This window comes from Pyrus communis, chromosome 1, assembly GCF_963583255.1.
Source record: "Pyrus communis chromosome 1, drPyrComm1.1, whole genome shotgun sequence".
In the NCBI taxonomy this organism is placed as follows: Eukaryota; Viridiplantae; Streptophyta; class Magnoliopsida; order Rosales; family Rosaceae; genus Pyrus; species Pyrus communis.
The window spans coordinates 3415371-3443131 of record NC_084803.1 but is presented as its reverse complement, the minus strand read 5'-3'; the positions used below and the strand labels follow the sequence as shown (position 1 = coordinate 3443131).

Below are 27761 nucleotides of genomic sequence, written 5' to 3'. Positions count from 1 at the left end.
GTGTATCTTATGAAGGTTGGATATAATATGCTACTTGGATATGCCAAAGTATGTGAGAAAACATCTTCATCCTCCATTGGTGCAAAATCTAGTCATAACAATAGAGGGATCTTGCAATCTCTCGGGCACACCATCATGTAATTTTACTCAGTGAATCATGTTCTAATACGGATATCATTTTATATATATTACTAATTCATAATATAAATAGCGGTGTTGAGTCCTATATAGGACTCGATTGTTTGACTGTAACATTGAAAAGAAATCTAAGATAATGCTTACATTCCTCCTTTGGGAATGAGCTTAGGAGCGGGTTCGATTCCAATTGGTTCGAATGTCAAGAGAATCCAGAACCACTGCAAATAGACGGGAAAGGAAAGTGAGAGAGTCCAATCTCTTGGTGGGTAAAGTATGAGTTTCTGCTCATGCATTCTAAGTTCGAACTCCTTAAATTATTGTAATAGTTTTGAAATCTTTTCACTTCTCCTAATAATAGCAAACTTAAAAATAAAAAATAAAAAAAATCGTGGAGGAGAAATAAAAAGAAGAAAGAAGGGAAGATAAGGATCTTTGCCCTGGTTTTATGGAATCCAGCTTACCAAAAAAAGAAAAAAGAAAAAAACTCAAAACCCATCCGATAATCCGATTAGGTATTATCTTGTCAAACTCAAAACCCATCAGAGAGGGTAAAAATCGAAAATAGACGAGGGATGTTCTCCAGTGCCTTTTGAGTTATTACTCCCACACTGACTCATTGCATTTTTTAACTCGTCTACATTCCCAGTTATTATGACTACGGAGATACACAAATTATACCTCAATGCAGCAGCGTAATACGGCACCTGAACAAAAAGGCCGCTGAGAGTAAAATTTTAGGGTAAATTACACAAAACTACCTCAACTATGGGTCGAACCACAATCTTATACCTCATATTTTAAACATTGCAATGTCATATCCGAACAAAAAGGCTGCTGAGAGTAAAATTTTACCATATGAACATTGACACTAATAAATAGATGCCTGCGACTCATCAACCTGTCCCGTTCTAAGATCCAACAGGAGCAATACCTGTTGACTTGGCCGCAGCAGTTGCAGCGGCGGCAGCGGCGGATGCAGCCGCAGCGGCAGATGCAGCTGCGTTGGGGGTGGAGGGTGGCACTGGCTTAGACTGCGAGTTGCTCTTCGCTGCAACTACTTGCTGGTACGGTTGCTGCTGTTGCTGGGAGCTTACTTGTGCAAGCAAGGATTTGATCTGAGTTCCAGTGAGTGTTTCCTCCTCCAGTAAAGCATTAGCAAGTGCGTAATGTTCCTTGCTGTGTTCGGTGAGGATGGCTTTTGCATTGTCGTATGCCCTTTCCAATAAGTACTTCACTTCTTCTTCGATGAGCAGCCTGGTTTCTGTGCTCAAGCTCTTACCATTGTCGTCGTAATTGTGACTGACGAGCCCAACTTGTTTGCTCATGCCGTACTTCGTAACCATTGCTCTAGCAAGCGAAGTTGCTTGCTGGAGATCATTTGATGCACCGGACGTAACTTCACTTTCTCCAAAAATGAGCTCTTCTGCAACACGCCCCCCCATACAAACATCAAGCCGTGCTAGCATCTGTTTCCGGGAGACACTTGTCTGGTCCTTGTCGGGCAGCTGCATAACCATGCCAAGCGCCATACCCCTAGGAACTATTGTTGCCTTGTGAACTGGATGAGCACCATCAGTGTGGATTGCTACAAGTGCATGGCCACCCTCATGGAAAGCTGTTACCTTTCTTGACTCATCAGATATAACAGCTGACTTGCGTTCGCTTCCCATCATAATTTTGTCTTTTGCATATTCAAGATCAGCCATGTTCACTGCTTTAGCACCGTCCATGGCAGCTTTCAGAGCAGCAATGTTGATCAAGTTCGCAAGATCAGCTCCGGAGAACCCCGGAGTTCCTCTGGCAATAATACTCAAATCGACGTCACTGGCCTTCAGAACCTGTCAAAAGAACATCTTGATTAGTCTTGGAGTGACTTCTAGTTCTAAAGAATCTGCTGCATCAATCTAAAATACAACTTACAAAGCAATTCTTGGTGGAGTCTAACAAAATCTATCATAAAAAGAATACCTTCGACATGTGGGCTTCCATAATCTGCCTTCGCCCTTCAACATCAGGATTAGGGACAACAATGTGCCGATCAAACCGTCCAGGTCTCACCAATGCCTTGTCCAGAGATTCTGGGAAATTAGTAGCAGCAATGACAATAATCCCTTCATTTTGTTTAAAACCATCAAGTTCGACAAGTAACTGATTGAGGGTCATCTTCATGTACTTCTGATCCATTGGGTTTCGGCTTCCTCCTATTACGTCTATCTCATCAATGAATATTATACAAGGTGACTGCTTCTTTGCAGCCGAGAAAAGATCCCTTACCCTTCGAGCCCCTACACCAACAAACATCTCTTCAAACTCACTGCCGCTGCATGAAAAGAAAGGTACCCCGGCTTCTCCAGCAATGGCTCTTGCTAACATGGTTTTCCCAGTGCCAGGTGGACCAACAAGCAAGACACCTTTTGGGAGCTTGCCACCTAGACAAGTGAAACGCTGCACCGAGGGAAATCGCATTAAGGAGCATGCCCTACAATTAGAATAAATTAAAAAAAGAAGATAAAAAGAGTGCAAGCATGGGAAACAAATGGCAACAATCACGATGGATTTGGAATATCAGCCCATCTCCAGCTAAACTATAGTTAGTACACCACAAGATCAAGGTAATCAAGATTGTACTCTCCAATTGATTTAAAGGAACACAATGCAATGAGGGGAAACTTTTTCGAGTGGACTGAGACCATTTCAAGCCCTTTGCGCTAAAAGTTTACTTCCAAAATCACCACCTTATGTTGGATGAAATAGCAATTATATTTCCCCCATTCCAGAAATCAGGGGGTATAGGGTGATGACTAAAAGGTCTTCATATTACATATTCTTCTATACATAAGGTTGATGCATTTACCTTAGGATCTCGAAGATAGTGAACAATTTCCTCTAACTCAGATTTAGCCTCATCAACACCCTTTACATCACTAAATTTTGTGCTTGATTCCGTGATAGGTTGAACCTCCTCATTTAGTCCGAGCCCTGAAATGTGGAAATGGAAAATTAAAAGGAAAAACTTTCATCATTTTTAGAAAGCATCTTAATCAATTGGCAGAAGAGTCTAAAGCACCAAGAGATAGTAATACCTTTGCTTATTCCTTTATCCTCAATGAGTGCTCCTATACCAGATATCAAAAGAAAGGCCAGTGCGATAGAGCGAATTGTACGCCACAGCTGCTCTTTAAACTGACCACCTTCTGTAGCCACCATATGAATAGGAGCATTTGCAGTTCCAAGAATACCTTCTTTCGTAGTTTTTCCAAAATTCTTGAGAACTGAGAAGCCGGCAATGCTTTCTTCTTCCCTTGCAGAGTTAGCAACACCTACAGAATTTGTAGAGGATAGCTCAAATTTATAAGCCAGGTCAAGGTGAAAAAAACTAAAAAAGTATTTACTAAGCATAACATTGTTCGCAGAAAATTCAACAGAAGTTCAGGATCCCTATAACACAAGAAAAAGGGAATTTAATTATAAAAAATGTAGGGTACTAAAAAACCGTCATCCAATTAAACTTTTATAAACCCTACTTCAACCATAAGCTTAGCACAAATTAGACATGTCTACAAGATAAAGATGAACTAGGGTGTAATTTTGTAGAAACAATTAAAAAAGAAACATAACCGTGTTCTGTTACCCACCTCTCTGCAATGTCTTGAGTAAACCACTGTCATCCAGCCTGCCAACTCTTACTAATGCTTTCACATATTCAGAAAGTGCTGAAGGGTTAGAATGTAATGAAGGTTGACTTTCAAATGCTCTTATCACTGCTTCATAGTCACTCCGATGGTAAAGTTCTTTTAGATAGGAAATTTCACTAGCTTCATCGGTATCGCGTACTCTACGGCCGAAATTGGCAACATAACTGGACTTGAATCTTTCTTGAGTACTTAAAAACTTATTCCCTGCATAAGGTTTAAAAGAAAGCAATCATTTCTATAAGTGAAGATAATGGAGAAGAGTATTCTGTCTTTCACTTAAAGCCTAAACAATGAAGTACCTAAAGGAACAAATTGACAAGATAATAAACAAGAAACATATTTCTTTGCAAGTTTGAAATGAAGAACAAAAGATATATAAAAATCAAATTTTGAATACGTCATACCTCCGGCACCTCCTCGTAACCTGTTGGTAGGATGATAAGTTCTGGTAACCACTTTTGTCAGTTGTCCCAACTCTGATCGATGCCTTGAAACCTGTTAAGAAAGAACATGGAGTTAAAAATAACCCAAAGAAACAACAGAAGTATGTCTAAGAACGCAATTAAAATTTAAATGGTTCCATCCTTTTGCTCGTTGAGATAGAAAACTAAAATGTAATTGGAAAACAACCTCGAGTACAGCATTCATTAAGGCATCGACTGCAAGTTCTCAACAGTGAAAAGGGAGGGACTTGGATTGTATACCCACTTTCCTCCTTCCAACAAAAACATCAAACTCCTTTCTTTTAAGACCAAAAGAGGTGACCCAAGTTCCAACCCTTAAAATACAACTAACATGGTCCTATTGAAAAGAAACAACGCAACCTCGACCGATCATAATCGGCCTTTGGACCACATAAAAGGAGCTTTCAACTAACTCTCCGTTCATTTACGGATACAAGCAACAAACTAAGAGGAAACCAAAATTCAGATAACATCCGATTTTCCTAACGGGCTCAAAAGGTCCATCTCCAATTGGGTTCCCAATTGGTACGGATTTTAACATCTAAATTACAAATTTCCAAAGTCTTCGCAATGTAAGCATCTCCTTGTTGGAATGTAAACCCATAAAACTCAAAGCGAAACGAACCCCTATACCGCAACACGGCAAATAAGAACAACATGGTTACAGAAATTAACCTAACTACCAAATTCCTAAGCAATCAAAATACAGGAATTAAGGTTTTCGAGATCAAGTTAAAAGAAACATACTATTTCACTGGGAAAACAATTCTATCGCATATAAAAAACTGAAAACTGCATAAATTCACAGACTTGGAACCCCAGCTGAGAGATTCAACCGACCTGAGTGATCAGGCGCCTCAAAGCCATCTCTTGCTGGAAGACCAACAATGTCTGATTGTTTCTCGCACTAAATCCACCGCGCCTTTCTCTCTCTAACTCAAAACTCCGGAGGCTTTGATGGGTCGGTCCGTAAGCTCGCGGTTGCGTTTGGATGGCGAGAAAATGAGAAGGAAAACGGGGGAAAGACCGGGGCTTTGGAAGATAGAGGTTTGAGGAGAGAGATTACTGGAGTCCTAGCCTCCTTGGATCATGATTAGATGTGAAACGTCCATATTGCCCTCGGAGGGATGGATATCTACAGCCCCGTTTTACCCTTGGAGGGGTGGATATTTGGGTGGAGGGATGGACTCATGGACATTTTGTGAGTTCCATGGAGGGACACCGAACCTTTCGCCTGAAATTCATAGTCCGTTCGTACTTGTCACCCGACAAGCACGTGATCACTCTCGTTCGTGGCTCACTTGCTAGCCCCGTGGCAAAGATGGACAGAAAAATAAAAGAAATGTAGAAGGGCTTTATTACATAGAACTAGAAAAATGGTAGATATGGTCCATTTTATACCTTGGTGAATCTTTGAAGCTTTATAATAGAATCTCTTCCAATGATGAATTATTTCTTTCGGACCTTATATGGGCTTGTATTTTTTTTTATGTAGTAATTTTTTTGTGTGTTAATTTTTCTTAAGTTAATTTTTGGACGTGTTATTTTAATTTTTTTATGAACCTGTTTGCACCCAATTTTACACTATCGGTCCGAACAATCGAGGCCGTTGAATGAGAAGAATTTTAGACCATTGAAGGACAAAATGGTTGAAATAATTTTTAATTATTATTGAGAAATAATATTGTGATTTTAATCATGATATTATCTCTTAGTAATATATTAAATTATTTAAACCTCATATTTGTCTAAATCCCAATTAATTTGAATGATGGTGGACTATTGGGATATGCACAGCGTCAGATAATGAAGCAGGCAGAACAATCCAATTTAATTTGGATTTGTTAGCAGTTTATCGTGTGGATTAGAGCAACTCGACTTGGATTCTGATCACGTGGCATAGCATGGGATTTGCAAGGCTTGGATAATGGTGAGATAGGAGACCTAAGTAGGTTAGGTTGTTTATGGATGTTGTCAAATGAATTGGATTGATGATGGACTTGGCCTGCATGCCATGTGAAAGGCTATCAATTATATATATATATATATATATATATATATATAGATAATTGGTGGTTGCCGTATAAGTCTGCATGCCATGTGAAATAGTGAAAGGCAAACTATATATATAATTGGTGGTTGTTTAGATGAATGTTATTTGTTCAAATCCAAGCTTGCAGATTATTTTGGGATTCGAAGTGATAAGACTAAACACAAAAATCAAATTTGGTTGCATTTTTTACTAAGTTCAGAGTCCTGGGTGTAGTAAGGCTTATCCGAGGATCAAGTCAGTGGAAGAGTTTTAATAGCTTGGGAGTCTTTATCAGCTTATCAACCAGCGCGTACCCGTCCCTATAAATACAAGATGTCGTGCAATATTTCAGGGGACCGCCAATTCAACACACAATTGCCCTGCGCAAAACCTCTCAAACATCTTGAGATTTTTTTTTTCTTTTTCCCGCCGACACATCTCAGTTTGGATAAACAACACTATGAAGGCTACCGGCGAACACTTTCAATTTGGATAAACAGCATTGTCGCCGTAGAATCAGCCGACCGAGGAGCACCTTCAATTTGGATAAACAGCACTGCGTCGAGGCCGACTGGTTACCTATCCAAGTCTTAGTTGAGAAGGGTTTCTGAATCCTTATTGGCAGAGGTCATCTTATTAACCTTCTCGTCAAAGTAAGGTGTTACGAGTTACGACATTCGGCGTATTGAACGCCGAGTGATTTTATGATTGGATACTCACAAGTGAGTTTCAGAGTTCGGCATTCTGACTGTCGAACCACATTTACCATTAAGACATACATCACCTTTGAATATTTGTGTCCGTACAGTCTGTTGTTGATTCGACGTGCTTATACTCTTATGAATATACATGCTCAACGCAACATCAATAAATTTTACTCCTCGGCCGACGAGTTGGCACGCCCCGCATTTAATCGAATGACGTAGTTAGCTTATTAGAAGCTCGACCTATGCGCCACGTAGGCTTTGTAATTTTTAGGGTCAACATTTTGGCACGCCCGGTAGGATCCAGTGCTAAAACTACAAAGTTCAAATGATATATCAAGATTCCAATCCGGCTCCACATAGCCGATTGTACGAGCTCTTAGAGGAATCAAAAAAACACAATGAGGAACGAAAAAGATCTTTGGAAGTGGGAAAAATTCTTCGTGGCCATACAGAGATGCAAAAGTCATTCACTTACATGTTGAGAATAAAAACTCATATTACCCTGCAAAAGCAATGGGTAAATGAAGACAAGACTCGATTTAATACCTGGCTAGATGGAAAATATTTTCCTTACGTTTTTTACTAAAAATCGATTCCATTTGAGAAATGGTTGGTTGAAAAGACCGGGGGCAATTTTCCGTTCTGGCCACAACCAACATTCGGCCTAAAAAAATTGTTAATTTGGCTGAAGAACAAAGGCCAACTATTTTTTCGGTCGAGACTGAAAATATGGTCGGCCAAGAAGGAAAACCTAGGCCACCTATTTTTTCGGTCGAGATTGAAAGTGTGGTAGGCCTAGAAGAAAATGTTCAAATCTCTGAGCCAAAAATTGACTCAGAAAATGATTTGTCAGATGAGTGTTCCAATGACGAATAAGGCCGATACACAGCTTCAGACGAAAAAACCACATCAATTGATATGGTAATTAAAGACATGGTCTTAGGTTCCAAAACCATAATAATCGATATGGTTATTGGCAATAAAGCCGGTAGAGAGCAATCTCGTTCGGCTCAGTTATTTGAGTTAAAGGCCGAAATTAACGAAGTAATTATGCTTGGGGGGCATAATGATTGTTCAACACATTCGGCGGTTGATAAAAAAATCTTTCGTCAAGCCAAACACATTTGGAGGTGTTATTTATTTGGCCTTGAGAAAACTCAAAGTGAAATTTTTGATATAAAAAGATCCTGACTTGGGATAAAGCATCGTTGGCCTCCTCCTGATTATGGTATGGCCACTTTTGTTTTCGTCTAAAAAATAATAATAATAATAATAAATAAAAAGGGAGAAAGGACCAATAAATTATTTTCTTAACCATCTGGCTATTTGAGCAGATGGTGCATAAGAAAATAGGGGGCAACGATCGATCCATATTTCGTACCCCGTACAAAAATGTCATTGCCAAAGGAATGGAAGATGGAAGCTTTGGGGGGGGGGGGGGAACCTTGGTGCAGTGTGCAGTCGGCCGTAAGCCGATGCATGTGATTATGCATAAGGATTCGGCCAAGATAAACCATTAGGCCGAAGTCGATGGTAGGTCGAGAAAGTCGAGAAAATTTTTAAAAAGTGGATGTCATGATTCCACTTTCCCTAGACGTCATGATTTCATTTTCCCTAACATGGTTCCACTTCCCCTTCATTTTATAATAGTTGAAAGGTGGGCACTGGGTTGGTAAAGCAAAAAGATTTGATGTGACTCAAATATGGTACTATCATGACCTATATATATATATATATATAAGTCTTGGTTTTAACAAAGCCATTTGGAAAAGGCCACCTTTATTAGATGGTAGGTCTTCATGTGGTTCCAATATTTCCATGGGGTTTTATATATAGCTTGCTTCAGAGTGTGATGTGATTTATGGACAAGAATGGCAGTAGGCTTCACCCTATGGCTATACGGTTGCAGGAGGGGAATCATGATTTGCTTCCAAGTTATGTCAGAATACCATTGGGGAAGAGACAAAAGTTTTTATTAAAGGCCGAGCTCGGCCAACTCATCAAGGTATACTTTCCAAGTAATATATATGCCCATCAAACATATATAGCTAATTGCATGTTCCTCAGCCACTATAAGACCCCCTGATGTCCTCGGCCATGATGTTGTTCCTCAGCCACTTTTATTAGTCATGTCCGTACACATGCTAGCCAAGGTGGTTGGTCAATGATGGATACTCAGCAAATTGCCGAGCTAGGCATGAGGCCTGTTTATTTTTAAGCCTTGCCGAGGAAGGATATTTGATGACTAATTTCCTTAACCATTCGGCTTACGAGCCGAAGCTCAAGGAAACTGGGGGACAATGTTTGGACCCGATTTTACACTTTCGGCCCGAACAATCGAGGCCGTTGAATGAGCAGAATTTTGGACCATTGAAGGACAAAATGGTTGAAATAATTTTTAATTATTATTGAGAAATAATATTGTGAATTTAATCATGATATTATCTCTTAGTAATATATTAAATTATTTAAACCTCATATTTGTCTAAATCCCAATTAATTTGAATGATGGTGGACTATTGGGATATGCACGGTGTCAGATAATGAAGCAGGCAGAACAATCCAATTTAATTTGGATTTGTTAGCAGTGTTCCGTGTGGATTAGAGCAACTCGGCTTGGATTCTGATCACGTGGCATAGCATGGGATTTGCAAGGCTTGGATAATGGTGAGATAGGAGACCTAAGTAGGCTAGGTTGTTTATGGATGTTGTCAGATGAATTGGATTGATGATGGACTTGGCCTGCATGCCATGTGAAAAGCTATCAATTTTATATATATATATATATATATAGATAATTAGTGGTTGCCGTATAAGTCTGCATGCCATGTGAAATAATGGAAGGCAAACTATATATATATATATATATATATATATGTATGTATGTATGTATGTATGTATATACATATATATATGTATATATATAATTCGTGGTTGTTTAGATGAACATTATTTGTCCAAATTCAAGCCTACAAATTATTTTGGGATTCGATGTGATAAGTCTAAACACAAGAATCGAAATTGGTTGCATTTTTTACTAAGTTCAGAGTCCTGGGTGTAGTAAGGCTTATCCGAGGATCAAGTCAGTGGAAGAGTTTTAATAGCTTGGGAGTCTTTATCAGCTTATCAACCAGCGCGTACTCGTCCCTATAAATACAAGACGCCGTGCAATATTTCAAGGGACCGCCAATTCAACACACAATTGCTCTACGCAAAACCTCTCAAACATCTTGAGATTTTTTCTTTTCTTTTTCCTGCCGACACATCTTCAGTTTGGATAAACAGCACTGTGAAGGCAACTGGCGAACACTTTCAATTTGGATAAACAGCACTGTCGCCGTAGAATCAGCCGACCGAAGAGCACCTTCAGTTTGGATAAACAGCACTGCGTTGAGGTCAACTGGTTACCTATTCAAGTCTCGGTCGATAGGGTTTCCGAATCCTTATTGGCAGAGGTCATCTTATTAGTATTCTCGTCGAAGTAAGGTGTTACGAGTTACGACATTCGGCATATTGAACGCCGAGTGATTTTATAATTGGATACTCACAAGTGAGTTTCAAAGTTCAGCATTCTGACGGCCGAACCACATTTACCATCAAGACATACATCACCTTTGAATACTTGTGTCCGTACAGTCTAGTGTCGATTCGACGTGCTTATACTTTCACGAATATAATCACTATAACCGAATCCGGCGCCGACAATTTGTGAACTTCGCAGAATTAGCAGCCTTGTCTTCAAGCTCGAGAATCCAAAGGCCGAGATTTGTTTCTTCCTCGTCCGCAGTCGCAAGATAAAGAAGTCAGCAATGCGCTCAACGCAACATCAACAAATTTTACTCCTCGGCCGACGAGTTGGCACGCCCGACATTCAACCGAATGACGTAGTTAGCTTATTAGTTACTCGGCATGCGTGCCACGTAGGCTTTGTAATTTTTAGGGTCAACAGAACCTTTTAACCTAAAAAAGTTCAAATTTGGACAAATTAGATTTCATCACTTATGAACCTTTTGTTGGATTAGATTTTCTTATCTCAATCTCATATGTTGATAGATACAAACCCCCACTCCGCACTCTAATTTTTTTTCCACGTAAAACACAACAATTTACCTAACACAAATTGGTAAACTAGTATCATACAATTTTGAAAAAAGATTTATTTAAAATTTTCACCCACCAATACCCAAGAACGTTAAATTGATTTGAAATTTGAATTCTTATGAAATTTAAAACAATAATTAATTAACCAAATTGCAAGAAAAATATGTAAGAAAAAAGAATATAAAAATGACAAAAATAGAGTATAAGTGTATTCGTAAGTAAATAGAGAGTAATGGAATTTTGCTCACATGGGTTACTACTTCTTTTTTTTATGGGACCCACTGTTTTTTGGGGCTAGATGTAGCCCAATTTTATTTTACCCAAAAAAGAAAGAGAATCTAATCCTATTTTCTGACTTATTGGGAATGAATTTTTTTACTAAGCCTTGAAATGTAGTAGCCTCGAACATTGAGTGGGCTTTTCTGGTTATGGACTAGTTTGTATTTCGGGTCAGTCGAGCCCATTTTGGAGAATGGATAAGAGGGATATTCCTCCGCCTGCTGCTTTTGATTCTTCTCCTTCCTCCCCTAAATCCCCCAACACACCAAAACAGTCTTCACTCTTTCTTTCATCACTTATTTCCTGCACTCTCTGCTGATCCTGTTACAGTAAGAACTCACTCTAATATTTCTTCTTCTTTTTTTATTTATCTGCTGAATTAAGTCTTGTATTTAGTCTGTGTGTTTCCCTGAATTTTAAGCTGGTTTAATTTTGTTCTTTATCCGAAGACATAGCGTAAGAGTTTAAATTTTTTACAACTGTGTTGGGTGTCTAAAGAAATCTGCTTTCTGTGTGGATATTTTCTGCGAAAGATTATTGGGTGTTTGCTTCATTGGAAATATGTTCTTTGTTTTGCTGTTATGAAATCAGTACATGAAACTTACTAAGGATTTAAATGGACGGACTTTTTAATGTCGCGGCATGCACCCAAGTTCGAATCCTTCTCCCGTAGATTAGAGGAGTTTAGAATATATATCATCTTGTCTGAAAAAAACAAACGAAGGATTTGAACATTTTGGATCGTTCTTTGCAGGTATTTGTGAGTAAGGGGAAGCAAAAATTGATGGCACATTTGCTTTCAACTTCCTGTTCTCTAAAATTCTCCTCTGGTGGTAAACCCTACACCAAACCATTGATCCAACACTCGATCGCATTTCCTTCCTCTTTAACTTTTCAGACTTCCAAAACCCCATTTGGGAGGATCATCCTGCAAGGGGAGAGGTCACAGACTGGTACTTGCACGGTGCGTGCAACCACACTCTCTGCAAGTAGGGAAGCCCCAAATGAACCGAGCTACGGCGTTAATGAGAGTTCAGGCGGAGCTTCCAAACCACAGCGGGTGCTGGTCGTCGGTGGAGATGGCTACTGTGGTTGGGCCACAGCCCTTCACCTATCCAAGAAAGGTTATGAGGTTGCCATTGTTGATAGCCTTGTGCGCCGTCTCTTTGATCACCAGCTCGGTCTTGGTTCCCTGACTCCAATCGCCTCTATCCATGATCGTATCCGTTGTTGGAAAGCTCTCACTGGAAAGTCCATTGAACTCTACATTGGTGATGTTTGTGATTTCGAGTTCTTGTCAGAAGCCTTCAAGTCTTTTGAGCCTGATTCTGTTGTTCATTTCGGGGAACAGCGGTCTGCCCCTTACTCCATGATTGATCGGTCAAGAGCAGTATTTACGCAGAATAACAACGTGATTGGAACTCTGAATGTTCTCTTTGCTATAAAAGAGTTCAGAGAGGAGTGTCATCTCGTGAAGCTCGGGACCATGGGAGAATATGGGACTCCAAATATTGACATTGAGGAGGGTTTCATTACAATTACTCATAACGGGAGAACAGATACTTTGCCCTACCCGAAGCAAGCGAGCTCTTTCTACCATTTGAGCAAGGTTCATGATTCGAATAATATAGCCTTCACTTGCAAGGCTTGGGGGATTAGAGCCACTGATCTAAATCAAGGAGTGGTATATGGAGTGAGAACCGATGAAACTGAGATGCATGAAGAACTCAATAACAGGTTTGATTATGATGGAGTTTTTGGAACTGCATTAAACCGGTTCTGCGTGCAGGCTGCTGTCGGTCATCCGCTTACCGTGTATGGCAAAGGGGGTCAGGTAAAATCCTTCAATACAAAGCTTTCTTTTCGAGTGCATCAAAGAAGTCGCATTGCATTACTTCCCAATTCCCATGTACTAATATGTATGAATTTTGATCTTCCAGACCAGGGGATATCTTGACATAAGAGACACAGTTCAGTGTGTTGAAATTGCCATCGCAAACCCAGCAAAGGCCGGTGAGTTTAGGGTCTTCAATCAATTTACTGAGCAGTTTTCCGTCAATCAACTTGCGGCACTTGTTACAAAAGCTGGAGAGAAGCTCGGAATTGATGTGCAAACCACCTCTGTCCCAAACCCTAGAGTTGAAGCTGAGGAGCACTACTACAATGCTAAACACACTAAACTTATTGAGTTGGGACTGAAACCGCACCTTCTTTCGGACTCTCTTTTGGATTCATTGCTCAATTTTGCTATTAAGTACAAGGATCGCGTCGACACAAAGCAGATAATGCCCAGTGTATCTTGGAGAAAAATCGGGGCTAAGCCGAAGACTGTCACAGCATAGTTGAGTGGTTTAGTGTATATGTGATTAGTAGTTGTATACGTACTGAGGACGTTATCGATCTGTATCACCTCTGTTGTTAGTTAGTAGGTTACTTTTGCTACTACTTGTCAGTGATTGCTCGTTGCAGTCAGTTTCAATTCCTAACAAATAATAAAATTTCGATGTTTAAACGTTGATACTTGTATTACTTTGATAACGATTCGCCAATTTGTCAGAAGATTTTGACATCCTAAACCAGAAAGATTTACAACTTACGACAATGAGGTTAAGATCACAATCGTGAATCGAGAGATTTATCGGCTCTTGTGCTAGATGGTGACTGCTTAGACAGATCCATGTCCTGGTGAAAATCTTCCTTGATGAAGTCCAACACGATCGAAGCCAGCTCGTTTTGGTGTAAAGTGTATTCGTGATCAGCTCCTTCCACGATCGATACTTTGTGATTAGGTATAATCTTGTCAAACTCAAAAGCATCTTCAAAAGGAACAATTTTATCATTTGATCCATGAACTGTCAAAACCCTGCAGATAATGCAAAATGTAATCAACCGAATTTTTATGGATAATCATTAGCAGAAGATTGGAGAAGTAATCTATGAGGCAAGTTGCAATCACTGACCTGCAATTTTGATTAATCGATTGGCAGGCTGCACGCATATCAGTTGTTAGACGCTCTATCAAACTTTCTTCGGTGACACGATACTGAAATGTACCTATTAACAAGTAGATACGCAGTTGCAAACTTTATATAGACAAATGGGTTTGTAAACGAAGGACTTGTAAATTCCACACTGTTGAAAGAACGACTATGATAAGACAGCTGTGTTTATGGAAAATAAGAATAACTGCATATGATAGCTTACCTCTTCTGTTCTTAACGTCAATAAATCCATCTCGCTTGATTCTTTGTCGAAAATCTTTACCTAAGCGACCTTCCATGCCTCTTTCCAGATCAAATCGGCCAGAAATATTTACAACTGCACGAACATCACTGTATTTTGCAGCATACAAGATCACTGCATTCCCCCCTGCAAGAAACATGTCAGCAGTAACTTCAAACATCGTTCCGTTCCTCCTTTTGTTTCTCAAGTTACGCTTTGGTTCTAAAAGAGCAAAATTATAGACAGACCTTTACTGTGACCAACAACTGCAGTTACTACATAATCCTTCCCACGAAAGTATTGAACTACAGCGCGTATATCATCAGCTTCTCTTCGATAGTGACCATATCGAAACAAACCTTCACTTTCCCTAGGAGGTATGCATAAATATAAACTTCTTATAACTGCATATGTTGTCCCTACGAGGTATGGCATAACAACCAGCAAATAGCTTACCCGTTTCCAGCGAAGTCAAAGCGGAAGGCGCTTATACCATCGTTTTCTAACACAGCGGCAATGTTCACCATGGGAATGCGTTCCTAGAGATAATACAAAAAGACTGTAAATTCAACCATCTATCCCACCATCTTCGAACAGATGACATTTAGTGCACAAACAACATAATACACACGCTTACGCTCGCGAAGGTAACAAAAAACAGATAGATTCCGATTGGTTACAACCTGCTCTTACTCAAGTGACTAATGAATAAATGTTTCAAATTTCTGGATCTTTCAGTCATACAATTGACAAAGACATAGTTTGTTTGTCGTAGCCAATAACAACCTTTGATGAGTGGATGCCATGGCACACCACAACGAGATCCTTCGAACCCCTCTCATGTAATATCCCGACAAGCTTCTCCCCATGCTTGTTTTCTACAACAATCCTGCGCTGTTGAATAACTGCCGACGGAATTCGAAAAGATTTTCTTCAAAATTTATGCAGCCAATACATGTTAAAGGAACACATTGAACCTGTTACGAACATAATTAAGCTAGAACATATCGACAACCAGACAATAAAACCGAACATAAATTAGTATATTATGGAGATTAAAATGAAATTAGTTTCGAACCCAAGATCAAAAAACTTACAGAGACACCCTTTGATCACTCAAAAGACGATAAATTTGAGAATTTTATGAACTGGGTTTGCGAAAAGATTGGTTCTTTTTTAGCATCCATGGCCAGGAAATTTTGGAAAATCTCTGCAAAGAGAAGGAACTAAAATTCTGGGAAGGAAAATTTATCAGATTTACCTGGTTGCTTCTGCGTCGGAGTCGGGCGAGTCACCGACATGGATTAGAGAGTTGGACTGAGGAAACTCTATGGCGCCAGGCGGAGGACGATTCAGATTTCGGACCGACTATCGAGAAGTGCGACGACAATCTTTATGCAAAGGGGACCTAACTCAGTGCAACTAAAAATAACGTTTTGATGATTAACAGAACCACCTAACTTTTAAATTGAAAGACTTTTTCTCAGCTTGGTAAAAAGTATAACTATTGTACGTTAAAATGATGTCAAGTAGAAACTTAGCAATACCATTTTTCTCAAAAAATATGAGACGACACTCACGATTTTTAATCGGTTTGCCAACTTTTTAGAATTAATAATGAAGAGTTGGAATAAAAATTGAGAAAAATTCAGGAATCCATTATTGTTTATTGTACAAACAACAACCATCAGAGAGGATGAAAAATCAAAAATAGGCAAAGGGATGTTCTCCCGTGCCTTCTAATTATTACTCCTACACTGACTCATCGCATTTCAGACTCTTCTAAATTCCCAGCCAATCTGACTACGGAGTGGCAGCAGCGTAATACGGTACCCGAACAGAGCCTGGTGACGGTAAAACTTCACTAACATTGACACGGATAAATACATGCCCGCGACTCATCAACCTGGCCCGTGCTAGGATCCGACGGGTGCAATACCTGTGGACTTGGCTGCAGCAGTTGCGGCAGCTGCAGCAGCGGATGCAGCGGCTGCGGCAGAAGCAGCCGCGTTGGGGGTGGAGGGCGGTACTGGCTTAGACTGTGAGTCGCTCTTCGCTGCAACTACTTGTTGGTGCGGTTGCTGCTGCTGCTGCTGTTGGGAGTCTACTTGTGCAAGCAAGGACTTTATCTGAGTTCCGGTGAGTGTTTCCTTCTCTATTAAAGCATTAGCAAGGGCGTGGTGTTCCTTGCTGTGTTCGGTGAGGATGGTTTTTGCATTGTTGTATGCCCTTTCCAATAAGTACTTCACTTCTTCTTCAATGAGCAACCTAGTTTCTGTGCTCATGCTCCTACCGTTGTCGTCGTAATCATGACTGACGAGCCCAACTTGTTTGCTCATACCGTACTTTGTAACCATTGCTCTAGCCACCGAAGTTGCTTTCCAGAGATCATTTGATGCACCAGAAGTAACTTCACTTTCTCCAAAGATGAGCTCTTCTGCAACACGCCCCCCCATACAAACATCGAGCTCTGCAAGCATCTGTTTCCGTGAGACACTTGTCTGGTCCATCTCGGGCAGCAGGGCAACCATGCCAAGCGCCATACCCCTAGGAACTATTGTTGCCTTGTGAACTGGAAGAGCACCATCGGTGTGGATTGCTACAAGTGCATGCCCACCCTCATGGAAAGCTGTTAGCTTTCTTGACTCATCAGATATAACGGCTGACTTGCGTTCGCTTCCCATCATAATCTTGTCTTTTGCATATTCAAGATCAGCCATATTCACTGCTTTAGAACCGTCCATGGCAGCCTTCAGAGCAGCAACGTTGATCAAGTTCGCAAGATCAGCTCCGGAGAACCCCGGAGTTCCTCTAGCAATAATACTCAAATCTACGTCATTGGCCTTCAGAACCTGTCAAAGAACATCTTGATTAGTCTTGGAGTGACTTCTAGTTCTAAAGAATCTGCTGCATCAATCTAAAATACAACTTACTGAACAAAGTCGTATAACGTAAGATATATAAAAGAAGAACAAAAACAACGACAGCCAAAATATGCCCATACACCATAAGGCCCAAACATATTATGTTCCGTTTGATGTGTAATGGAAGAAGCCATTGCAGAAGATGGTTGTGACCAAAGACCCTTCCAATTCAAGGTGGAGTTACAAAAAACCATCATAAAAGGATTACCTTCGACATGTGGGCTTCCATAATCTGCCTTCGCCCTTCAACATCAGGATTTGGAACAACAATATGCCGATCAAACCGTCCAGGTCTCACCAATGCCTTGTCCAGAGACTCTGGGAAATTAGTAGCAGCAACGACAATAATTCCTTCATTTTGTTTAAAACCATCAAGTTCAACAAGTAACTGATTAAGGGTCATTTTCATGTACTGCATATCCTTTGGGTTTCGGCTTCCTCCTATTGCGTCTATCTCATCAATGAATATTATACAAGGTGACCGCTTCTTTGCAGCCGAGAAAAGATCCCTCACCCTTCGAGCCCCAACACCAACATACATCTCTTCAAACTCACTGCCGCTGCATGAAAAGAAAGGAACCCCTGCTTCTCCAGCAATGGCTCTTGCTAACATGGTTTTTCCTGTGCCAGGTGGACCAACAAGCAAAACACCTTTTGGGAGCTTGCCACCTAGACGAGTAAAACGCTGCACCAAGGGAAATCGCATTAAGGGGCATGCCCTACAATTACAAAAAGATAGAGAGAGTGCAAGCATGGGACACAAATGGCACTACTAAGGATGGATTTGGCATATCATCCATCTCCAGCTAAACCAAAGTTAGTTCTCCACAAGATCAAGGTACTCAAGATTGTATTCTTGGATTGATTTAAAGGAACACAATGCAAATGAGGGGAAATTTTGTTGAGTGAATCGAGACCTTTTCAAGCCCTTTGCGCTAATAGGTCACCTCCAAAATCATCACATTATTTTGGATTAAATAGCAATGATATTGCCCCCATCCCAGAAATCAGGGGGCATAGGGTGATAGTAAAAGGTCTTCATATTACATATTCTTCCATACATAATGTTGATACAACCTTAGGATCCCGAAGATAGTGAACAATTTCCTCTAACTCGGATTTAGCCTCATCAACACCCTTAACATCGCTAAATTTTGTGTTTGATTCCATGCTAGGTTGAACCTCCTCATTTAGTCCGAGTCCTGAAATGTGGAAATGGAAAATTAAAAGGAAAACATTCATCATTTAGAATGCATGTTAATCAATGGGCAGGGGAGTCTAAAGCACCAGGAGATTGTAATACCTTTGCTTATTCCTTTATCCTCAATGAGTGCTCCAATGCCAGATATCATAAGAAAGGCCAGTGCAATTGTGCGAATTGTACGCCACAGCTGCTCTTTAAACTGACCTCCTTCTGTAGCCACCATATGAATAGGAGCACTTGCAGTTCCAAGAATACCTTCGTTTGTTGATTTTCCAAAATTCCTGAGAACTGAGAAGCCGGCAATGCTTTCTTCCTCCCTTGCAGAGTTAGCAACACCTACAAAACTTGTAGAATAGAGCTCAAATTTATAAGTCAGGTCAAGGTGAAAAAAATCTAAAAAATATGTAGTAAGCATAACATTATTCGTACAGAAAATACAACAGAAGTTCAGGATCCCTATATCACAAAAAGAAAGGGAATTTAGTTGTAATAAAGCAGGGTACTAAAACACAATCATCCAATTCACTTTTATAAACTCTACTTCATCCATAAGCTTAGCACACTCTAGACAAGTCTACAAGATAAAGACGAAATATGGTATAATTTTGGTATAAACAATTACAAAGGAAACATAACCATGTTCCATTACCCACCTCTCTGCAATGTCTTGAGTAACTTGCTCTCGTCCAGCCTGCCAACTCTTACCAATGCTTTCACATATTCAGAAAGTGCTGAAGGGTTAGAATGTAATGATGGTTGACTTTCAAATGCTCTTATCACTGCTTCATAATCACTCCGATTGTAAAGTTCTTTCAGATAGGAAATTTCACTAGCTTCATCGGCATCGCGTACTCTACAAGCGAAATTGCCAACATAGCTCGACTTGAACCTTTCTTGAGCACTTAAAAACTTGTTCCCTGCATAAGGTTTAAAAGTAAGCGATCATTTCTATAAGTGAAGATAATGGAGATGAGTATTCTGTCTTTCATTTAAAGCCTAAACAATGAGGTACCTAAAGGAACAAATTGACAAGATAATAAACAAGAAACATAATTCTTTGGAAGTTTGAAATGAACGAAAAAAATATATACAAATCAAAACATTTTTAATTTGTGATACCTCCGGCACCTCCTCCGAACCTGTTGGTAGGATGATAAGTTCTGGCAACCACTTTTGTCAGCTGTCCCAACTCTGATCGATGCCTTGAAACCTGTTGAAGAAATAACATGGAGTTAAAAAGAGCCCAAGGAAACAACAGTAAGTATGTCTAAGAAGGCAATTAAAATTTAAATTGGTTGCATCCTTTTGCTCGTTGAGATAGGAAATTAAAACTTAATTGGAAAAAACAAACTCGAGCACAGCATTCATTAAGGCATTGATTGCAAGTTCTCAACGATGGAAAGGGAGGGATTTTGATAATAGTATGTCTAAACCAACAAAAATATCAAACTTCTTCATTCTTTTAAGACCAAAAGAGGTGACCCAACCCTTAAAATACGACTATGCACACTCCTATCGAAAAGAAACAACGCAACCTCGACCGCTCATAATCTGCCTTTGAACCGCCTAGAAGGACCTTTCAAATAACTCTCCGTTCATTTGCTGATACAAGAAACAAACTAAGACAAAACGAAAAATTCAGATAACACCAAATTTTCGTAATGAGCTCAAAAGGTCCATCTCACATTGGGTTCCCAATTGGTACATATTTTAACATCTAAATTATTAGTTTCCAACGTCTTGACAATGTAAGCATCTCCTTGGTGTAAACCCATAAAACTCGAACCGAAACAAACCCGTATACCGCAACACCGCAAATATGAACAACATGGTTACAGAAATTTACCTAACGACCAAATTCCTAAGCAATCAAAATACAGGAATTAAGGTTTTCGAGATCAAGTTAAAAGAAACACACTATTTCACTGGGAAGACAATTCTATCGCATATAAAAAGCTGAAAACTGCATAAATTCACAGACTTGGAACCCCAGCTGAGAGATTCAACCGACCTGAGTGATCAGGCGCCTCAAAGCCATCTCTTGCTCGAAGGCCAAAAATGTCTGATTGTTCCTCCCTCTAAATCCACCGCGCCTTTTTCTCTCTAACTCAAAACTCCGGAGGCGTTGATGGGTCGGTCCGTAAGCACGCGGTGGTGTTTTGATGGCGAGAAAATGAGAAGGAAAACGGGGGAAAGCGCGGAGCTTTGGAAGGTTTCCGGAGAGGGAGAGATTACGAAGGTCCCAGGAGCATGCTTAGAGATAAACTGTCCATATTGTCCTCGGTGGGACGGATATCTAGATCCCCAATTTACCCTTGGAGGTATGGAAAGTATTCCTACAAAAAGCATTGTCTATGAACTATATCAAAATGAAGATTCCGGGTTAAGTTACATAATGAGTTAATTATTATAATAATTCATTATTTACAATAGCCGAATATGATGACTCTCAATTTAACAAACAACAAGCTCAAGAAGTGCAACTGGGTTAAGTTGATCATTTTATTCTCACTTCACATACGCAAAACGAGCTTAGGACAAAGTATTTATAAGTAATTAAAAGTACTTGTCTTTTAACACTATACATTATGAGAGTCTAGAATCCAGAACGTCACAGGTCAATCTACATTAGGTTATTTTTGTGACTTGTGAATTGTAATTGTGATTGACAGTGACACTACATGTTATCTCATAGGGGTGATTGAACTGACGGCCCAATATAAATGGGTCAATTGCGTCGACCCAACTCAAATCATCAGTCATCAAGTAACCAGAGGCCAAGGCCCAAGGGGAAGGAAAAGGAAGAAAAGTACCCACAACGGTGGCCTTGTGTATGTCTCGCTTGTTCTACGACATACTAATATCAAACTTTCAGGATTCGTTTGAAATTGTTCCTGTACCAAGCATTTTCAAAGTGCTTTTTGGAAGAAACACTTGAGAAGTACTTCATGAGTGGGTGCTTTTCCAAAAAGAACATATTTACCATGCATAAGTATTATCAAGCTTTTCTATTAAACTTAGTCGTAGCATGAACATGATCGAGGCTAACTAGGTGGGGTTTCTACGTTGCTTTTATTTTCTCAGTCACAGCCTCGGGATTGAAACGAACACGAGAGAGCTATGGAGCAGCTGCACTGCACATTGTGCACAAAGCATCTACTTTTTGCGTTGAACATCCACATATAATTCAGATATGGCATATTCAGAAAGAAAAAGCTTTGATATATATGATATGAACACATCAATGTTCAGTGATGCAGTACTGTACTGTCGAATCTTTCTCTCAGCGTCTTCATAGGCTTTAATTATTATCATTTCTGAGACATCAAATAGTTTGTCTGGTCACATTCTGAAACAAATTCGTGTGCATGTGTGCGTTCATGTATAGGTTGTGATTACGGATATATACATTAAAAGTTGAGTACTTAATCACTTAATGCAATCAGCTACGCGGGTTTTGTTAGTTGATAACATTTGCACTCAAGTTTGAATTTGCCTCTAATAAATTAAAGTAATTTGGAATAGAGTAATTCACCGATTTATTCTTGAAAATTTGTAACCTGTTTCAATTTTTACTTTGAACTTTTATTTTAACCAATTACTTCCAAAACGTTTTACCACTTACTTTGTACTATTAATTTTTCTACATCATATCCATGTCTCCGTTAAATTTTGTCATGCGGCAAGCACGTGATCATTTTGTTAGTAGCTCACTTGCTAGCCCCCATGGCAAATATGGACGGAAAAATAAAAGAGATGTAAGGAAATTTAGGAGTAAGGAGAGATTTAGCTATTTATAAGTTCAATGAGGTATTGCTCAAAATAAAAAGTTCATAGTAAAAATTGACATAGTTATACAAACGGTGAATCAGAGAAATACGCTTTAAAATATAAAAGTCTGTTTGAAAGTGATTTTTTAAAACTTAAAACTTGATTTGTTAAAGAAAAAAAAAACTCAAAATCGCAAATCATTTAAAAAAAAATGTGCATGTGCTTCTTGAACAAACACTCTAAGTGTTTTATTGAAGACAAACATAGAAGGTGTTTCTTTTGGAATGCATTTCAAAGTGTATTTTAATACAAAAACGATTTTAACTTTTTGTTTTCTCAAAGATGATCAAATACACTTTTGATGATCTTAAACACTTTTGCTTATTTTAAATGAGCTTTCAATCGTGATCAGAATCTTAAATCATCTTGAGCAAAAATAATCTCACGTATCATTGTAGACCACCACATCACACTACAATCAATTATTTGCTCGAAGTTGGAATATATCATCGTCGGTGGCTTGTAACCATATTGATTGCAAAGTAAAATATAAAAAAGCAGAAAACTATTATAAAAAGACCAAATATTCAAAATAATAAAGCAAGAAAAAAGAATAGTGCAAGATTGGAGCACCATTCAAACAGCCTATTAACCAGAATATTCAAGAATTCCTCAGACATGGTAAGTTTGCAACTGCTGTCTTTCTCTCTCTACAGGGAAGGAAAATTAATGACTACATGCTGAAAATGACCAAACTAACCTTGCCACGATGTTTGGTTCTGATCATTCTGCTGTCCATTGTTATAAGCAGCTGGAGAAGAAGAAGAAGTACTCACATGGTGGTGATGGTCGAGCCCCACCATATTAATACTGAATAAATCACCATGGCCGCCATGTGATGCTGCTGCTGATGAAAATGGCGCTCTAAGTCCCAAGAAATCTCTCGTCAAACCCTCGTTGTTGTTGTCAGTACTTCTCGGTTTATTATAATTATTTGGAGGATTATTATTATTATTATTAATCTCGACGAAATTACCGTCGACCATAATTCCATTGAAAGCCTGCTGCTGCTGCTGCTGATGATGATGATCTCCAAACGACGACGACGAGACTTGATGATGATCATGACCAAAACCATGAGAGCTACTCATCATCATCATATCATGGAAGAGTGAAGATTTACTCTCATTGTTTCCAAATCCATCATCCAATAGTATTGCTTGGTCACGCGAAGTTTCGTTGGAAATGTGAGCTTGGTGGGTGGGTGGTTTGAGAAAATATGGGGAAGGGGAGGATTTGCTGATGGTCGCACCCATTTCCGATGCCTTCTGAAGCAAGGCAGTGGCTGACATGTGAGGGGAAGCGGTGTTTTGTTGAAGTTGGAAGTTATCAGGGAGTAGGGCAGTAGAAGAGCTGCTAGGGTTAGGGTTTTGGCCAAAAGAATAATATTGCTGGAATGAAGAAGTGGAGAATAATGGCGAGGCGGAGAGGTTCATAGTAGGGAGGCTGGCCGCTTCGCCGCCTTCTGGCAAGAATGAAAGCCACGGAGGAAGGAGCTGCTGCTGATGCTGATCCTGTTCTCTCTTGACAGCTGATTGAGCTTGGAGGCCATGGCTATGGAGTTGGGGGAGTGAGGAGAGAAGTGGGTTTATTGAGGCTGGCATTACCGATCTGGCAGCTGCAGAGCTTGTATTGTTCTCTTGTGCTAAAGCATCACAAAAGGCTCTGTGTGTGATGAAACTGTCCCTCCTGTGTGTAGAGTTACCCCATCATAAAAATAAATAAAAAAACCACAAGAAAACAAAAAGAGCAAGGAAAAACCAACCATAAAAAAGTAACCTAAACAGTGTTGTCCTCTCTCTCTCTCTCTCTCTCTCTCTCTCTCTCACATATGGACCTTTTTGTATTTTCGTTCTTTTTGTTTTTTGAAGACAAAAGACAGTAGCAGATGTGTGTAAGCGTGAAACACATTAAAGGTTCTTACACTAATCGCTTTATATATGTAACCCAACACAACTCATCAAAAGCTAATTACCATATGATTTTCTCTCTCCTCATTTCACAAAGGTTGTGCAGGATCAAGGTTATGGATTGTTCGGTACTAACTATTAATCTACAGTATTTGGTACTCATGAACATGTGACTCATAATTCATATGACAATGTATATCAATTGATACCCGACCAATTAATAACTCACGCATGGATATTAATTCTAAAGTATATTAATCCTAAGTTGTTGATTCTTAAAAACTAGTTAATGTAGTTATAATCTTTCTCTGGTAGTGCTATATTAATAATTAATTACCTATAATGCTCTTACCTAGAGAAAAGGGTTCCACAATCACATCTATACTCCCTTGTACCACAGACTTTGGAGTGAGCTTTCCAGTCCGACTGAACTGCATACCGCTTTGAGCATTTCTCACATTTCCACTTTTTCTCACCGTGCTTTCTAGAGAAGTGCTTCTTGATCCCAGTCAAGTCCCCAAGAGCCCTTGATGGGTCATGGTGGACACATGTTGGTTCCGGGCACAGATACACCTTCTTCCTCACCTCCTTGCCCGTCCTTTGCTTTAGCTTCCATGGCAGATTGTGCCCTCTTCTATGAAGCTGAAGGTTTTGCTCTCTTTGAAACCCTTTGTTGCAGATCTCACACACGAATCTATTCGTTGCCATCAGTGATTTTGGAGACAAGGCTATTACTTCAGCATCCGGGTCTGCTCAAAATTAAAATTTTAATATATAAAACCAAAATTAAACGAGAAAAACCAATTAAATTAACATGCATGATATGTAAGTATATAGAAGGATGTGATTTTCTCACATCCTTTAATCCTCTTGTACACTCATGTTTATTCATAGTTGGTATTTGAATTACACAATTCTCAAGGGATATGAATAAACAGGATGTGCAGAAAGATGTGTAGAAGGGAGAAAATAGGTGTGCAGAAGTCATATCATTTCTCTGTGTCGATGTTGGTTATTAATTAATTTTGATTTGGTGAGACCTGGGTTGCCTGGGAGATTTCTCTTCTTCTTTGGCGGTGGCGGTGCTTGCTGCTGCTGAATTTGTGCTGAGGATGGGGGATGAGGGTAGACTGTGCCAGCAGATGATGACTCATTTCTGATGCTTGAGTTAGAAGCACTTAAATCACCAGAAGCACAAGTCAGATTTGACATATTCTCATCCACCATCAAACCTTTATTCATCATTAAAACACCCTTTACTTTAAATTATAGGATAGGATGACACCAATTGTTTGTATACAGTTTCATGAACGAATTGAGCAACAGATCTCAACTTTCACATCTGTGACAGGATTTAGATCTGACTGCAAACCCTAGTTCAGAAAAGAATTATATATATGTAAAAGAATGTGTACAGATGAATTCAGCTTCACACAAATCCCACCAATATTCTGTTTTCCCTAGCTAGCCTTCATGATTTATCTTCTCTCTACCTTCAAACCCTTCAAGAAAATTCAACCAGTAATCAAAAGACAGAATTAATAAGAAAAAAAAAGCTACATATAAATTAAGTTTAAAGGAAAATAAGAATCATGAACTTTTCCAGTAGCTAGCTAGCATAGAATACTAGCACCAACCTTTCTCTTGATTAAATTTATGTCTGCAAGAGCCACTTCGGTTTGCTGGTGAGAGTCGAGTTGCAGACAAACACCAAGAAAAATTCAAGGAAAAACCCTATGATAATTTGGAACAAGTAATTTTGTGTCATAAACAGAAAGCTTAATTGTAAGACATGTGTATGTCTTGCATGAGAGAGAGAGAAAGAGAAGAAGAGAGAGAGAGAGAGAGAGAGAGAGAGAGGGAGGGATGAGAAGGGATTCCCTTTGGAGCTCTCCACCCATCCACCACCACAGCCCAACCACAGGCTTGTTCTGACGTGCACTTTCTGTCTTTTCCTTTGTTCTCTTCCCAGTCCCTCAAATTACTTGTTTAATAATTTAATTTTATCCATCTTTTTAAAATCAATATTTGAACATACAAAACCGACACTTTAACAATACACATGTATGATTTCACCTATATATTCAAAATGTTTCAGGCTGCCAACTAGCTAACTAGGATGTCAATTTTGTGTGTATAAATAACGTCACCATTACAAATTAAATTGCATTTTGTAAGCTTTTTAAGTTTCTTTTTATTCAAATAACCCCACCTTTCCCTTCCCATGAAAAGTAGAAATAAAGCAACGAAGTGAAAAGAGAGCTAGATTTCACACAGCACACTAGAGAGAGAGAGAGAGAGAGAGATGATAAGAAGTTGATTATGCCCTTTAACATCATGGGTAAAAGAGAAAGGAAAAATAATGCAAAACCTTTATAACTTTGATTTGTGCATCTGCAACCACATCATTTAAATATATAAGGATGATTGCATATTCATTCGAGCAGAGACATGCTTGTGGGAAAACAGTCCTCATTCTTATACTATCCCCCTAACCTATTATTATTTTAGTAATCCAATTCCAATATTAAAACATTATTTATAGCTTATTGCTAGCTAGTTTTATTCTGACATTTTCTTGGCCTGCAAAATGAATAGGGCAACAAATTAAGAAGGGGTATATGTTGGCCGGTCCCAAGTGCTTGCACAACACAACCCACCATCGTTTAATAGTTTATTTTGTGTGTACGCGCGCGTAGCTCAGTAATATACATGTAGATGGCTAGCTAGATAACTCGTACGTTGCTATTATGTTTTATAATCTAATATTAGGAGTGATAGGAATAGGATGATTGTGCAAATAGATTTGGGCTGACTCTAGTCGTTCCTGCTTTGTTAGTTTCACAAACATAAATAACTGGTATGTTTGTATCATGATCTATAGTTAATAATACTATGAGGGGGCGTTTGTTTGCCCTCACTAAGTTGGACTGAACTGGACTAGACTAGTTATTAGTCCAATACTGTGTTTGTTCCATGCTGGAACTAACATTAATGAGACTAAAGGGGACTAGTATGGACAAACCCCTTCACTAAGAGGTCTTAGCGAGACCCCCCAATAACCATGGGACTAGCTAAGACTATCCTCTCTTTCTCGTCCTCGTCATGCTCAACGACCACTCCCGACAGAATCCTCGTCATCTCCGGTCACCTAGATCAATCATTAACTTTCCGACTCTCTTTCAGATCCATTTCACAACCAACTTTCATATAAAATATACCAAATTGAAGCTGGGAGTGACAAGATTACGATT

General features: G+C 39.3%; 5 protein-coding genes across 6 annotated transcripts; 1 reads left to right on the top strand and 4 right to left on the bottom strand.

Annotated features, from left to right (window-relative positions):
- Positions 1 to 618: 618 nt before the first annotated feature.
- LOC137739209 (ATP-dependent zinc metalloprotease FTSH 4, mitochondrial-like) lies at positions 619 to 5584 on the bottom strand. The gene is made up of 7 exons (XM_068478759.1): positions 5138 to 5584; positions 4238 to 4328; positions 3774 to 4037; positions 3222 to 3458; positions 2993 to 3117; positions 2107 to 2583; positions 619 to 1976 (listed from the first exon to the last, which is right to left on the bottom strand). The coding sequence occupies exons 1-7, from the start codon at positions 5162 to 5164 to the stop codon at positions 1047 to 1049; spliced, it is 2151 nt and encodes a 716-aa protein (XP_068334860.1). The 5' UTR covers positions 5165 to 5584; the 3' UTR covers positions 619 to 1046.
- Positions 5585 to 11615: 6031 nt separating this feature from the next.
- On the top strand, positions 11616 to 13943 carry LOC137739219 (UDP-sulfoquinovose synthase, chloroplastic). Its single transcript, XM_068478771.1, has 3 exons — positions 11616 to 11745; positions 12171 to 13250; positions 13357 to 13943. Exons 2-3 carry the CDS (start codon positions 12201 to 12203, stop codon positions 13756 to 13758), a joined length of 1452 nt encoding a protein of 483 aa, XP_068334872.1. The 5' UTR covers positions 11616 to 11745; positions 12171 to 12200; the 3' UTR covers positions 13759 to 13943.
- LOC137739228 (uncharacterized) lies at positions 13890 to 16080 on the bottom strand. 2 transcript variants are annotated; one of them, XM_068478783.1, is made up of 7 exons: positions 15900 to 16080; positions 15425 to 15543; positions 15095 to 15177; positions 14887 to 15008; positions 14621 to 14785; positions 14377 to 14470; positions 13890 to 14279 (listed from the first exon to the last, which is right to left on the bottom strand). In XM_068478783.1, the coding sequence occupies exons 1-7, from the start codon at positions 15937 to 15939 to the stop codon at positions 14030 to 14032; spliced, it is 873 nt and encodes a 290-aa protein (XP_068334884.1). In that variant the 5' UTR covers positions 15940 to 16080; the 3' UTR covers positions 13890 to 14029. The 2 variants fall into 2 exon arrangements, with proteins under 2 accessions (XP_068334884.1, XP_068334891.1); XM_068478790.1 differs by lacking the exon at positions 15425 to 15543 and having other exon boundaries at positions 15900 to 16030.
- A 195-nt stretch (positions 16081 to 16275) lies between these two features.
- LOC137739200 (ATP-dependent zinc metalloprotease FTSH 4, mitochondrial-like) lies at positions 16276 to 20972 on the bottom strand. The gene is made up of 7 exons (XM_068478750.1): positions 20778 to 20972; positions 19886 to 19976; positions 19420 to 19683; positions 18866 to 19102; positions 18640 to 18764; positions 17771 to 18247; positions 16276 to 17490 (listed from the first exon to the last, which is right to left on the bottom strand). The coding sequence occupies exons 1-7, from the start codon at positions 20802 to 20804 to the stop codon at positions 16555 to 16557; spliced, it is 2157 nt and encodes a 718-aa protein (XP_068334851.1). The 5' UTR covers positions 20805 to 20972; the 3' UTR covers positions 16276 to 16554.
- A 2113-nt stretch (positions 20973 to 23085) lies between these two features.
- LOC137741509 (protein indeterminate-domain 7-like) lies at positions 23086 to 26499 on the bottom strand. The gene is made up of 4 exons (XM_068481218.1): positions 26145 to 26499; positions 25548 to 26009; positions 24860 to 25256; positions 23086 to 24286 (listed from the first exon to the last, which is right to left on the bottom strand). Exons 2-4 carry the CDS (start codon positions 25750 to 25752, stop codon positions 23293 to 23295), a joined length of 1596 nt encoding a protein of 531 aa, XP_068337319.1. The 5' UTR covers positions 25753 to 26009; positions 26145 to 26499; the 3' UTR covers positions 23086 to 23292.
- Between the last annotated feature and the right edge of the window lie 1262 nt (positions 26500 to 27761).